The sequence below is a fragment of the Vanellus vanellus genome, assembly GCF_965231255.1.
Source record: "Vanellus vanellus genome assembly, chromosome: 5".
Classification (NCBI taxonomy): Eukaryota; Metazoa; Chordata; class Aves; order Charadriiformes; family Charadriidae; genus Vanellus; species Vanellus vanellus.
In genome coordinates this window covers 39,175,264-39,191,006 of record NC_138910.1, presented here as the reverse complement: position 1 = coordinate 39,191,006, position 15,743 = coordinate 39,175,264, and the positions used below count along the sequence as shown (strand labels likewise).

Here is a 15,743-nt window from a genome sequence, read left to right as displayed (position 1 = left end):
ACTTTTTAGTATGAATCACAATGCTGAATCCCAGGACCAGGGAAACTTTTGGAAAAAAACACACATTTAGAGGCAAGGCATAATTACTTATGGGCGAGAATTCTTGAATCTGGAATGAATAAGCTCTGAAGTCACACAAGCCCACGATGACCTGCTGAAGATGGCTCATATCTTTCCTCAAATCACTGGCCTCATTGGAACATTTTCTGGGGAGAATGCCATTCTCCAGCACATCAAAACTAGTGTACTCCAAGTGTCAAATTTGGCTACCAATTCCTTTTCCTATCTAGAAAACGAATTGCTACAGCAAAAAAGGTTTAACAGTAGCCCTTGTCTTCAATGGTAATCTTTCGTCCTGATGGATGCATCTTTTTAAATTATAAAAATAGTTTTCTGGGCAGCAACAGGACATTCTTCTTCCACGCTCTCTCTTGCACAAGGCAGAGCCCTCCCCCACGAATTAGACATTTGATCCAAACTGGCTCCATATGGGACCAGCTCAGCTGTCTGTGCTTCATGCTCCAGGAATTACAAACACTTCTGGAAACGCACAAAAGGCCACCTGAGATGACTCAATATACAATGTCAACACTTGAACTTACTAAGTTGCAGACATGGCGTTGTCAGCTCCAGAGAAATTATTTCTTCTCTACCATCTTCCCCAACAAATTTGGTTCGACAGGGTTATTACGGTTTGTGTAGTGTATGGACATGGGTTGCCTTGAGGACTACGCTTTATGTCCTCTGCCTTCCACAAGCAGGCTGAACCCTAAATAGCTTTGTGGTAGCTCAGCTGAAACCAGAAATAATAGCAATACAGCAAGCACGAACAAAGCAAGTACACCCTCCCACGCCCACCCAAAAACCCTTCAAAACCACTCCAGAACACAACCAATACATGGATGAGTTCCCAGTTCCCAGTTTTGGTTCTGAGCTTGCTCCACGTTCTTGCAGGAAGGGTAGTTAAAAAACGCATCATCTCAGGCATTTGCGTGCCAGCCAGCACAGCGAAATCATGTAAGGGCTCCACGGAAACTACCGAGGCTAAAAGGTTCACGATTAAATCTCATCTGACTGCGTCAGAAGTAGCTTCTTGCAGAGATACCGCACTCATTAGCTGTTTGTCAGAGATTACCTATTTTCTAGGCCTAGTTCTGTAACACCTCAGATAGTGGAGAACTGACAGGGATCCAAGGTAAACAAGGAAATACCATTGCTTTGTACTTAGAAAGATTAAAGACACAAACCAGGTTATTTCTTAAACTTCAGTTTTTCAAGAGTCAGTCTTGAAAACAGGCATACTTTTTCCACAAAAGGCCACATGACTATCAAAATCTTAATTAAAATCAAGACATTTGAACGTATTAGATTATAAATATTACAGAACAGAACTCTTAAGTCTTGCATTCGACTTAACTTCTTTATGAACAAACTTATTCGTTATGGTACTAAATTATCAATTTAAAAACAGTCCCATGGCTATAACAAAACGTGTAATTAGGAAAAATATAGATGTACTGCCTTATTTCCTTAGGACAATTTTATTCCAGTATTTTTTTTCTTCCTCTGGACAGAGGAAGCTATTGTAACTGAGCACACAACAGCTCTTTCATAATAGAAAAAGTTACCAGCACGCACGTAAGTTGCATCAAGAACAGGGGCTCTATACAATGTCCAGAGCCTGTTGAGAAACACACAGCTTTTATATGCTGGGGATTAAAGAGCACAACCATCTGGTCAGCTTTCAGGCTAAATGAGCCAACGCTATCCTGCATGCCAATTTGCACGATTGATAAAAAAGGCCTATTATACATCTGTCTCAGTAATGTCTTGATGTTACGGTTTTAGCAACACTCTCCTATTTTATGATTATTTCAAGTTTCATACTTTAGCAATACACTTATTTCTATTGGTACAACTGGCATCGCTGCGTACTATATAAATGCTTTTCTCACTTTATTATGTAAAATTAAGATTTAAAGGATAATGGCATTAAACTGACACTTTTTACATTGTTTTTAATTCCTTATTCCAACTTTTTTACAAGATTCACTATGGCAGAAGCTAAAAGGTGAAGGATTAAAAGAAGTCTTCACATAAAAGCTCTAAGGATTGATATTTAATGAACTGTGAGATGTAAATCAATGCACAACAGCACAGTTTAAGCTTAAAATACTAGGATAACATTTATATTAAAAATAATTCACCTACAGATAATACAGTCTAGTGTTTATTGTATGTTATGGAAGGTACACTTGAATTTCAAAAATTTAAAACATATAAAAAGTGGTTAAGGGCTAACATTTTATCAACATGTGATAAATGTGTAAGAATGTTTATTATACAGCAGGGTACAATGGTAGTGTTAATGCCAACAGGGCACCACAGAAGTTAGTTTAAAAAAAATTTCCACTATGCTTTATACAAACAACACCACTTGCTGTTGTTTAAGAGTATCAGGAGAGGATCGCTGTCTGAAAGATAAGCAGTCCTATAACATTTTTAATGTTAGATAGTGTCATAGTACATACATTGGTGAATGTTTCAAAATAAAACTAGAAATGCTGTAATTACTTCACAGAAATGCACATCCAATATTTGTTTTCAATAAGAACAATAGGTACAAGATTATAACTCTCCCTATATGAAATAATTTACACACAGATGAAAGCTACACTGTCTAAAATAATCACTAAATACATTTTTCTTTTGGGAAATAAACAAGCAATTTTTCTTTTGCATGATCAATATCAAAAAACATATAGCAGAAGTAGTATTTTTTTTTAAACATAACTGATGCTCTAAAATAAAAAAAAAAAAAGGAAGAAATGAGAAAAAAAGATTTTCCATGAATGTGCAATCTAAAATAAACCAAGCTTATATTGTAGTACAACCATATTAAGAAACCACTGATCAGAAATACAACTTTATGGAAAAAGTTTATAATCCACAAAACTGTTCATCAGGCCATAAAGTAAAATAGCTCCACAGTTTACAGATAAAACTGAGGCCACATAGATGCGTGCTATGTCTTATCTCCAGTAAGTAGATACTTAGGCAGAGGATGTTACACTTTGTTTGTAGACAGCATGGTATGCATTTCTCAGCAAGACGTAAGGGAAACAAGACTCCAAGAGATCCATTGTCAGGAATGGAGACTCCTGCACAATCTGAAAAATACCAGAAACACACAGTTTTGCAGAACACCTTCTACTGCCTGCTGCTGCTAATTTGTTTCATGGAGATACTGCTGGTCTGCACCACCACGCCACCACTCACATATTTCTCAGCAAAAAGAAATAATACAAAGTTTAAACATTGGGGAGAAACACATTGCTATAAACCCATCACTTCTCAAACCTAGTCATTTGGCTTTCCCATATATAGAGACATATAGCACTCCTGCCACTTCCAAAAGATACAGAATACTGAAAGGAAAACCACTGAGCCAAGAGGATTTTCCCCACACACACTCTGAACAGTGCTTCTTCAATGTGAAATGTCATTTTAATATTGTATGTACTACATGATCAATGAAAACGAACTGAACAGTGTGATACAATGTTCTAGACAACAAAGGACAACGGTAAAAATATGCGCGCGCGCATGTTGGGGAAATGAAAAAAATTAATTTCCAACATTAGAATGCCAAGGAGAACAACATAAAAATTAATTCCACTGGTTGATGACCTACAGCACATGAAGTGACACCCAAGCCTCTCTTGTTGAATGATACAAGGCGAAGCCTATTCCTTAAGTTAGTAACACATAAAATAGTCAAAAGCTTACCATGTCTAGTAGTAGGTAAACAGATTCTCTGTTCCTTGTAGTAGTTTTGTCCGTCTCCTGGCCAATCTTCAGTAGACTAGATGATGCAAGCTATATAAAAATAAGTATTTCAAAGCAGTAAGTAAAACAATGCATTGATCAACTTCTGCTATTTTGCTATTAACACACAAAACCTTTCTGAAGAAATCAATATCTTAGCCAGACACTAAGCAGTACTGGTGACTACAAAGGAAAGTAAGTAATCCTGAATACACGAACCATCACTGGGCTTTAATCTCAGTGAGCCATTTTTGTTTATTTCTAGCAGCATTTAATAAGCAATATGTACTATTTTAATACAAAAAGTGAACTAATTTATTGCAAATAATTTTTGGTTGTTATCATTGGTTGACAATTATAAAGTCTACTGAAATTAATGACGGTACTTCCATGGGATCAAGATCTCACTTTCTCTGTCCCTCCCAAAATGCATATAAACTTACTGTGTTTTGATAAGATTTAAAGTGGTTGGAGTTTTTATTGTCTGAAGTTATACCCATTTTGCAAAAGAAGGGCAAATTAAGTTTTACTTCCTAAACTATATTTTTAATTGAAGAAATCTCATCCTAAATGTAAAGGAATAATACTTGATCAGATCAGGAGCAACCCTACAATACTAGTTTTAAAAGATATCCCAGAAACTTCTAACACATACTTAGGCATTTACAAGCTCAGGATGACAGAACATAGTAAAATAATTAATTTGCAGATGCATTGATAACCCATGTTTTCATGCCTTACAGAAATTTGAAAAAGCCTCTTTTCAACTTTCAGATGTACAGTCATCATTCATGGCTTCACACCAAGCAGTGGCAATGTGCCTAAACCACGTTTACCAGAAACAAATTTTAACTTAAAAATGTTAACTTGAAAATCTAAGTCAAGATTCTTCTTGAACAAATTCTGTCATTGTTCAATTTTTAATATAAAGTGAATGCACATACTTAAAAAATAATCTTAGCACAGACTTATCAGTATTAAATAACCTAGTAAGTTTGTTTTTCTGTATTTAATTGACTTTGACAAAAAAGCAGATCAACCCCAGCACTACATCTTCTTCTTAATAGAAATGTTTTTCTTTCAGACTAACAGTAAATGATATATAAAAGGTAATAGAAAAGAGAGATTATCAAAGTATCTGAACCATCAAATCATGGTCTGTGCAATAAAAGCAGTGGTCTGAAACCAGTTCGTAAACACTGAAAAAATGCAAACCTCATACCAAAAGTGTTTTTATCACATGAAACTATACTGGTTTCCTTCACTTGTCAAATGTATGCAACTTGACACAACCATTTCTCTTTCATCTTTTACAGCCAGCAGTTGCATTAGACAAGGTCAATGGCCAAAGGTTTTTTTTCTGTTTTACCAAATGCACGGAACTTCCAGAAATGAAAGATCCTTTTAAGGAAAAACCAAACTGTTTCTGTGGACTTCCAGTTACAGAAAGTTACCATTATCCCAGCCCAGTAAGTGCATAAGACACCTAAAATAAGGGGGGGGGGAAGAAGGGAGCGGCAAAGAAAGATTTTTTTTTTTTTTTTAATATATTTCAAGGCCAAACAGCAAGAAACAAAAAATCACTCAAAATCAGTAGTAATTTTTAAAAATTAAAGTGAAGTTGCTATTTTAGCCTTTAGTTTCCCTTCAAGTATCAGCTAATTAAGAGCCACTTCAAAAATTCTATTTCTACTCAAGCAGCACACCAAAATGTACTTAAAATGCATCACCACCACCTAAGGGCTTTTGATTTTTTTTTCCAACCATCACTAAGGATTTCAGAAGCTTTGATCTTTAGCCTCCTCTAAAGCATAAAAAAGTCTCTCCGCAAATATCCCCGTAACATACCGCTATCAGACAGTTACTGTTTAAGAAGGGCAGACATGTCAAAAGGTACAACTCAAAAGGCACTCTGGCATTACCTTCTTTGAAAAAGTAAAATAAACTAAAGAGTCCAACACATCATGGGAAAGAGTCTGCTAGACAAAATCTGCATTTTATAGGCATTGCACATTTCTTTTCCCTGTCATGTGCCACAAAATGTAAGAGATGGTATGTGCTAAAATACTAAAGATTATACTGAAAAACCCCGTAATTATGACACTTGTACTGATTTGCTACTGTTACTTTCCAACATCACACAGAGCTGATTATTGCTGAAGGACTACTACTAAATTTAAGCTACATATAGACTTGTATTAACAATACACTTTTCTCTCTTATGCACCAAAACCAGTTTTATATGAAATAAATTGCACTGTATCCCAAATTAATATTTCATTTTTCACCTGAATTTGAAAATACTTCCTGAAGTCAATAGATATTTTTCTTGTTAAGATACAAATTTTAACCTATTGCTAGACTTCAAAAAGTAACTTACCCAGACCTGATTTTCTCCTAACCATAATCAACGCTGTGTTCTACAATAACTTTAGTTTCTCTGCAGTCTATAACTACAGGAAAATAAGTAACATTAAAGCATTAGGAAGCAATATTGCTATTGGACTAAATGCTGGTTAATCAATACTCATCTGTACCAATCTAAATCTTTACAGTACGCCCTTGTGATTAAGATTACTCACAGATGATTGTGGCTGCAAAGGTAACACTTGCAACGACAAACACATTGATAATTTAATGACAGCACTGTGCAAGCCAGACCGTGTATAAAAATGGCTTGAGGGGCATTAGAGGGTGAGAGTTCCTCGCTTTTTAGAGGATCTAGCTCTAGAAACGAAGTTATACGTACGGCCAAAAATTCTTTAAGACGGTCTTCAATGCTTCCCTTGTGGATGGTAAATAAAGCTGCAGCAATCTGGTTGATAGCTTTTGCCAAGCAATGAATGTTGTTGCAATGCCCTAAACAAAAACATACACAAATTACCTCAGCATCATGTTTGAAAATGACAGTATTCTTCAGAAAGTATCACCAAAGAGTAAACAGACTTGTCACAATGAAAGATCAACATTTAGCATCTTACATAACGGGAGCAAAATACCGGTACTTTGAACTTGGTATCAGGGAAGCCACCAGAAGTACAGATCTCCCTTCTGAATGCTGTAATGGTGACAACAACCTGACGAAGATCCCCGTTACTTGTAGGAATAAGGAAAAATAACATATTGGAAGTTTATATGGCTTCTACAAAACTTGAGTAGTACCACTTGACTAGGCTAAAAAGCCACATGCCAGCAGGATTTTTTCAAGCTAATTGACTATTTTTCTCCCTCCGTGTAAATGAACAAGTTGTCATGCCCACACAGCATTCACCCAAGAGATTTACGGGAACTCAAGTACAAAACTGTCCAATTGCTAAGTACTGTACATAAATTCTTGCCTAAAATTCACCCAGGCTTCAAAGGCCTGGAAGGTGATTAAATGACACCAGTTTTCAAAAACAGCAGAAGAACTGCTCCTCAGTACCTCTTCTAGGCAAATGAAGTAAAATCTACCACTTTAAAACGAAATTAATAGACACTTGGACAAGTATCTTGGGGAAGTGCTGGCATACGACAGGAGGAGGTCTTTGAAGGAGTTAAAAAGCATATAAGCATGCGAACACTACTGATTCTGACCAATTCTTTTTGACCATTGCTGAGCACTGAGCTCATTTTTTCATTGTCATTTATCATAACTCCAAGATCATGCCTGAAGAGTGAGGTCAGCTAGACCCCATCACTCCACATGAGAAAAACTAATTGGTTTTCCCCCTGCCTATCACTATTCTTACTTAAAATGAATTTTATCTGTCATTTTATTGCACAATTTACTCAGTGTCATAATACCTATCTGCAGCTCTTTACTCCTCTAATAGCCTCCATAACTTCACACAATATGAACATTTTCTCACCTCGCTCTTCAGCCTCTTTCTGGGTGGTCTATGAATACATTGACTAGTAGGTCCCAGCAAAGATCCCTGCGGATCTCCACTAGCAGCCCCCCCCCCCGAGTTGATACTCCTACTGTCTCCTATTTTTTAATTAAGTATTGCTGCATGAATATGCTAGTCCAAAAAGAACAGCTCACCACTTTCCTTGAACATCAGTCAAGAACATCTGTTCTGCTTAGTTCTGCTGATTCAAGTTTATATTTGGTTTTGAAGTGGCTTGATTTTTTGAAATGACTTCATTTTTATGTCTCAGACTGTAGAAAAAGCATCAGCAAGGGAATTCAGCTGACGAATTGTCTTCCAACCTGTGACACGTTTCAAGTGTTCAGAAAAGTCTACGTCTCTTGCAGACTAGTGCTCTATTCTAGCCTCTAGATGACAAATTAGTCCTCTAGCCTGATATTTGACTAGCAGTTCAGATTTCTTACTGAGAACAAAAGTAAAGATCTGTTAGAGTCTGAGCCTTTATCTGGGGCTAGTGGAAGAAACAGGCTTGATCTCGAAGTAGGCAGAGAGAACACAGACATTGCTAAAGCTGTCCAAGAACTGTCTGTATTTGGGAGGTACGTCTTGCCAGATTAGAAAGCTGAAACTCCTTCAAATCTGTGACTTGTTGATAGATAAATTCAGGATTTGTCCAGGGAATGTACTTCATAAAAAGCAGCCTTTATTAAGGTCTCATTCTGGAAATAGCATACGTATTAACTGTCTAAAGCCAGATGTTCTACAATAAGAGCAGAACACAAGAAAAAGTAATATTATGCAAGGAAGGCAGGACAAGGTCTATTTTGTTTGTTCAGTTATTTTTGTAGAGTGAACATATTTTATATATTCCTTTTGCCAGACTCTCTTCCTCTCAATAGAAAAGAGCCCACTCAGTAAAGAATTGCATAATACAGAGGCCACATCTCATAAAAGCAGTAGCAACTCCTTGTACAGGCTTATTTGAGTTCTAGATGTAAATTCTCTCTAGTCACAGTTTTATGAGATCTTATTAACTGCACTTACTTTAAGAACCCACTTTGAAACAGGCTTTGTCTGACTTCATGTTAAGAGTTACTGAATGTAAACGAAATAGTAGAAACTGGAATATTTAAGCTAGACGATATAAAACAGGCAGCAGACAGAATTATCTGTTTCAGCCCGTTAAGACCCTGAGGACTAAGAGGGTCCTTGGAATAGAAGGGAGTTTGAGGAAGGCAAACCTGCATGAGCTCTAACCTGCTGGAGAACCTCCAGCTAGCCTGACTAGCCTTCTTAGAAATAAACTTGCAGAGGGGTGAATGTGAAAATAAAATCACTGTTAAAAACTTTTAGTACTGTCCCCCTAGCAAGTAGTGTAAGTTTTGAGAAACTGGTAGCAGGGTGTGCTTCCAGAGGGTTTCTTTTATGAAACTTCTTTTATAAACGAGTAATATTTATGAGATATGCACATTTAAGACCACAAGCAAGTCCATTTGGACTGAGTAAAAATAACCAATCCGACTGTCCTTTAACAAGCAAGTTTCTACTTGTGCCCCTCACCAATCACATGATATTCCCTGCTCTTGCCTATATTCCGAGATTTTCATTCAGGTATCATGACTTTGCAAAAGCTCACAAAAAGCCTTAGAAATACTGTGAGAGTACAGACAACATGACACAACTCTGCGGGTTACAGATTGTTCTCCCTATTCATCAGAAAAAACTGTTAACTTTAAAATTCGCAACTTTTCAAATAAATGTTCAAGTTCTAATCATTGCATCAAAGATTTATCCAACTTTTTCACAACTAGCAAAAGACTACGCTATATGTTTAAAATGAAACTAGAGTTAACAAATCCCTAGCATCTCAAAATTGAAGAAAACATTGATTAACTCAATTTAAAAACAACAATCTCGGGTCTCTCAAAAAATGTGATCTGCATACTATACTAAGTGATACATAAGGCTTTCAGAGTTTTTGGTCTTTTCCTAGTACTTTAAATTTTCAGAAGCCAGTTTAGACATTCTTTGTGAGTTAAATTTTGACTGGATTAAAAATAATGCAACTTTAAAAAACAAAAAATAGAAAAAACATGCTGTACCCAGTAAATGGATGCAGAATAAACATGGTCTTTTATGTGAGCCATGCTACACATCACAAAGGAAATAGCTTGAACAGCTGAAAGGTGACTTTTGTGTGTGTTGGAACAGTTTTGTCAGGTTTTGTTTTGTTTTTTTAACTTAATTTTGTCTGAAAGGGAACTTTCTTTTTGTGGATTACATGCAAGAATTTCCTTGAGGCAAAGATTTTATTTTATTTTTTTTTAATAAGAAAGTTAAACTACTGTTTAGGATATAATTCTGTTCACAGCTTACACCTTCCAGATTCTGTTTTCAAAATTTTATGCTTAGTAATATGAACAACACATTAAATACAGAAAAGACACCTTGTATGAGTGGCCCAAAGCCAATGTAAAGATTACTAAGATGTCTATAACGTTATATAATAAGTCTCACACTAATTAATGCAGAATGTATGCTCTAGCAATTCCACATATTAGGACGAGATTGCCCCCTACAGTATATGAACTGTTCTTAGAAACTCAAGTAGAAGACTCATTTTTCATAGAAAGTTATCTCAAACAAGAGTTAAGTAAATGCTTTTTAAAGTAACTTTCAGAAGAACTTTCCTGGATTAGGTCTACACTGATTTTTAAATTTTGTTCACTACAAAATATAAGTAAATATTTGAAGCAAAATTATTCAAGAAACCACCAGGACTACTGAAGAAAGCATTCAGAGGAAATATTTAGCCAACTCTACATTACCTTCAATGGCAGGGCTATACTGAGACATCACGTTACTAGCCAAAGTTGGCAAGGAAACTGCCACGAAGACCATGAGAAGGCAAGCAATTTTATATTCTTCTTCTGGACTGATGTTTTCTAAAAACACAACAAAAGTTCTTTAATTAAAAAAGTCATCTTAAAGTATTCCTTTCAACTGCAGATAGTTTAGAACATAAAATGTTTGACCAAACTGAAATTTAAACCCATCAACAACAAACTCAATGTCTGTACTGCAAAAAGAGGAACATTATGTCAGTCTCGCCAAAAGACAAAGGGTGGAGATTCAAAATGTCCAGTTTGTTATCTACAAGAATGAAGGCAAACTGCTGCCATCCAATCACTTCTAACCATTTAGTTACTAAGACTTGAATATGCTGAGCAGAATAGTACAGGGGGAAAAAAGGGCAATAAAGTGCTCAGTAAGGAAGATAGGGAAAAAAGCTGAAGACTGCCAAAAAGCCCTTAAGAGTGCTTTCATGCCTTCCAACCTGCCAGAGTAAACAAAACTGAAAAGCTTAGACAGTGCAAATAAGCAAAGACAAAGCAAGTAAGTGGAGGCACTATATATGTTAGAACATTAACATGTTTATTTTACCATGTTTCTCCTTGTAAGCTCCATGTTAACACTTGTATAACACACCCGGAACACAATGTTCTGAAATTCGTGAAGTGCATTCAGCTAGCATTTCAGCTCCTAATGCCTGCTTAGGTGACAAATTTGTTACAGATCTGCACAACCAAACTGTTCATGCTCGTAGTTGTTCTCAATAGTGCCTTATTTTCATTGTCTCTAAATTACAGCGGTTTTCACCATTAGCTATTAAACTCCCTCAACGTCTACTCATTATTCTTTTCTAAGTCAACAAGTTAATTCATATGTGGTTGAAAAGATTCTCAAGCTAACACATCAGCAGGCAGCAGACACAAATAATTCATGTTCTTATGCCATTTATGGAGTTCAAAGGAATACAAAGAACCCAAGATACAAAAGTCTCCTCCTAGCACTTTAAACACTTTCATGCCTGGTTGCAATTATTTTTATTATTTTTTTTGCTCCTCCTGCTTTTTGGTGTGTTTTTTTTTGTTGTTTTTTTGTTGTTGTTGCCTTTTTTTTTTTTCACGTAGATTTTTGAAGTTGTAACTTCTTACCTGATTTTTGGGAAGACAGTGCCACGACCAAGGCAGGATCAATCTCACAAGGCAATCCAGCAGCTGATGACAGTTCGTATACATTCATTGCCACCTGAGGACCAGAAGAAAGATAATTACAAAAAGAGACAACATTGAATGCTTTTTGTGTAAACATGATGAAGCAGTTTTGCTGTCATGTTTAAAATGTTGTCATTAGAGTTTGAGGCACTAAGGAATTTCAGAGACTTGGCTAGAACAAGATAAAGAGACTCTAGATTTTTGTTTGTTTCTAACCTACACTGAACAGCTGCGTCAGTACTTTGTGTGCTAAATTATAATTTCTTGTTGTCAAGCCAAACGAAGCTTGTATACTTTTCTACGTTACCTCCAAAGCAAACATCCTGACTTCCAATTAGCTGTTTCTACATCTTTCTTCACTGTTCAAAAGAAACTAGCAGATTTCCTCTACCAGATCTAAAGTATCAGCTTATCAAATATATCAGCAGTATCAGCTGCAAATATAGCATTTTTAGACAAAAGCCAAAAGTCACAATGTGGTGAAGTATTAGAGTAAGGCAGAAATCTTACAGCATTCAAATTTGATACAGATTCAGTGTCTAGTGTCCAAGTGCCAAGAATTAGATTCTAAGTGGCTCTAACACTTGGGGGAACTAATAGCATCTTGACAGACATTCAACACAGTTCTTCTCTCTTTCCCCAATTTACATTTTGGACAAAGTATGTAAAGCTGTAGTTCAGATGACTCTCTGCAAAAGTAAGTTTATACCAAATACAAAGGACTATGGGGAAAGCTAGCAATGTGTTTTACTGCCATTAGTATTTGAGAAGATTTACACTTTGCCCATAAATTCTCATATATAGCTGGTCAGCTCCACATAGAGGATATTGTGCAGGCTATCCTTATTCACGTGTTCCAGCCTGGCTACCCAAGGGCAAGTTCTGATATGAAAAGCATACAATGCTGTTTGCACAGTGCTATGCTGTCAGCGGGACATAGGACATTAGGTTCAGTTCAGTCCTGCATTAAAAGAGTTCCAGAGATCTGGACGAGAGCTGGTTCACAACAAACTGGTTAAGGAGCAACAGTGGAACAAATGTAAGCCTGTTTCTAAAAGCCTGTGAAGACATCCCAACAATTTAATATTAAAAATAACCAAATAAAAAGAACAAATCCCCATTTTCCATTCACCCCAAATCATAACTTTCAGGGATACTAAAATAAAAATAACATTTCATAACAAGTAATTTATTTCATCGTCAGCTTTAAAGCTATTTATGCTTTGCTTGGTAAATTCAGTACATAGGAAATTACTATGTTATTATGTCCTAAAATATGCCCACTTAGGCAATTGTACCAATCCATTGTACAAAGCCTTGTAAAGATCTGTCTGTTGACATGCCTTCATTTAAAAAAAAAAAAATAAAAATTCTGCTTTACTGTCCCAAAAGAAGCCTTTGTTGCCTACAATTGCACTGCTGTATGTGACAAGGCCAGAAGAAAGCTCAGACAATAAGCTGCTAATTGTCCACAGGGCTTAATTGTTAGCAGGCTCATAGCACAGTGCAGGCTCTTCCAACAAGCTGTTTTCAAGACAAAGCTCTGGCAGAGTTGCTGGGTAGTCCATGTCAGAGTTCCCAGTATTCCCAGTAGGCACTATGGACAAGCCTACACAGGTTTGGCTCCTTCTCCATGCACAGGCCTCCAAATTTATCCAGGCAAGCTATGTACTCTCAAACAAGCCTACATGGCATCACGCCACACCACAGGACGTGACATCTACGGTTGGTATCACGCAAACACCACCATGGTAGACTGTACCACAGCACTTAAATTTTATTTCAGACACTTTGAACTAGAAAAGCACACACAAAATAGGTATATTTAAGAACAACAGTGGAACTACAGCAGGCCCAGAGAAGGCCAACAGCTAAGTATGTGAAGTAGAGGCAACCAGGTGGTGCTACGTGGCATAAGCCAGGGAACAGTCCTCAGCATGGTTTTATTTAGCAGTAAATAGCTTTTTTTTTTTGCCATCCAGTTATTCCAGTGACTGCAAATTACTCCAGTGACTTCCAGAAGAGAAGCAGCAAGTACTATGCTTTCTCATGTCTGCTGACACAAGTCCAGTGATGTCTTTAGAGATCCACTGAGATGTTTAAAATTATCTGTGTTCAACAGCTTAAAAATATCAGCAGTAAAATACTATCTTCAGTGATTACTGTTGCAGCCTTTATCCCACCCTATTTTTCAGCACCCCTATGATACCAGAGAGTTTAAGATGCTTTCTGAAAAGGTCAAGCAAAGCAAGCTATGAACTTCCCTTCTCATCTCTTCTCTATGCTGATTCCTCAAGTTCAATAATGGAACACAATGCTTTGGTGATCAGTGATTTTCTCTAACTACAGGTGAGAATTTTAGAAAGGCTTTTCTTGAGAAGTGCAAAGGCAACTTGCGTCATTTTGATATAATTTTTATCATGAGCCAGTGTCCTTGAAGTTAATTTTCCATAGCATTTCCACAGAATTCCTCTACTCTGGTATGCATTTCAATGTTTTCTGGCACATCAAACGCTCATGGCTGGTTTATCAGCATTGCAAGTTTCCAAGAGCATGTGATTATATTTTGGAGTGAAATAGCATATGTGTGAAATGTCAGTAACATACCACATTCTTCATGCAACCTCTGACTCATTTTCATACAGACTGCTAAATTGTATCTTCTGAAATCACGAGGTCCACCGTAATGGACTCTGAACTGTTCTTGTAATGTACTTTTAGAAAGTAGAAGGTTTGTTTTTTTTTTTTTTTAATTTAGTGAACCTTCATACACAACAGAATTTAAGTTTCTTTCCTCAAGAGTAAACAGCAAAATGTAGACCTCAAGTTCAGGAATAACAACACATTCCAGCCCTCAAAAACCATACTTTGCTCAAGAGGAGATTTCTTAAAATTGTTTCCATAAAGTGAATCAAGAGTTGCACAATGCATATCTCACTACACGTTATCTGCAAATCAAATTGCCACAATGCCATTAAGAAGCTTGCAAGCCTTCATAGGCAATAAGAGATTAAAAAAACAGCCAGGCTGCAGATACTGTGCATACGTGTCCGGAAGGTACACGATATACCAACAAGGGTTTCTGGATGGAAACACACTACCATTCAGAAGCAAGCCACCTTATTTAAGCATTTCAGATGGTGGATTCACAAGAATTTTCAATTTAAGGTCAAAATCACACTTGTAGCTATTACATGCAACCACGTACACAGAGTCCTCGAGACATTTAGTTTTACCAGTTATGCTGCTCACACCACAAAGCAGCTCAGTATTCCTCCCTTTATCACTTAGTCATGTTTTAACACTTGATAAATTTTGTTCTCAATTCTTTCCATGGAAGTTCTCAAATGCGATCACAGGCAGCTAGAGACTTTTGCTTATCCTGTCAGTTGGTTGTTTTTTTTTTTTTTTTTCCCCCAGAACAGCAGGAGTCTGCACATGCACAACTACTTAGTTCTTTAGGGGAAGAAAAAAAAAAAAAAAAAAAAAAGAAAAGGGTGTACTTGGTTTCTGGATTTTTCACACTAAGCATGAATGTCTTGCCCCTTACATATTTTCAATAAGGTCCCAAAATGACTCCAGCACCCTTTGGGCCAAACCTTACCTTCATGTCAGTCTCTCTTGGAATGTGATCTTTAAAGTCCTCGATGGAACTTACAAGGAAAGGAATGTGGTAGGATAAGACCTAAGAGACACACATATAAAAAGAGAAAATAGTTCCCATGATAATGATCAGTTAGATTCTACTATTATTTTTCTAGACTTATTATTTTTTTAAAATAAGGGGGTTTTATGCATATGAATTTGTTTGCAGATTTAAGACATTAAAAACTTACATCTTTTAGAGTAACATTTAGCTGAACAGTACTCAAAAAGTAGATTCCCCCCACCCAACTTGCAATTCAAAGTTCAGTTATGACTAAGTATTGCCATTTTACCCAAATGCCAAACTTTTAAGAGGTAGCATTTCTAAATAGTGAAGCTTCAAATATCTTATCATTCC

The 15,743-nt window shown here is 36.5% G+C and overlaps 1 protein-coding gene across 1 annotated transcript in view; it reads right to left on the bottom strand.

The window, feature by feature from the left end:
* Window positions 1-2,217: 2,217 nt before the first annotated feature.
* The window catches only part of NCKAP1 (NCK associated protein 1), a 62,069-nt gene continuing 48,543 nt past the window's right edge, over window positions 2,218-15,743 (bottom strand). Inside the window, exons 26-31 of the mRNA XM_082483211.1 lie at window positions 15,345-15,425; window positions 11,681-11,774; window positions 10,511-10,627; window positions 6,578-6,687; window positions 3,790-3,879; window positions 2,218-3,170 (exon numbers count right to left, since the gene is read on the bottom strand). Of these exons, the coding sequence (XP_082339337.1) occupies window positions 3,054-3,170; window positions 3,790-3,879; window positions 6,578-6,687; window positions 10,511-10,627; window positions 11,681-11,774; window positions 15,345-15,425 (609 nt within the window). The 3' untranslated portion in view covers window positions 2,218-3,053. The remainder of the gene's footprint in view (window positions 3,171-3,789; window positions 3,880-6,577; window positions 6,688-10,510; window positions 10,628-11,680; window positions 11,775-15,344; window positions 15,426-15,743) is intronic.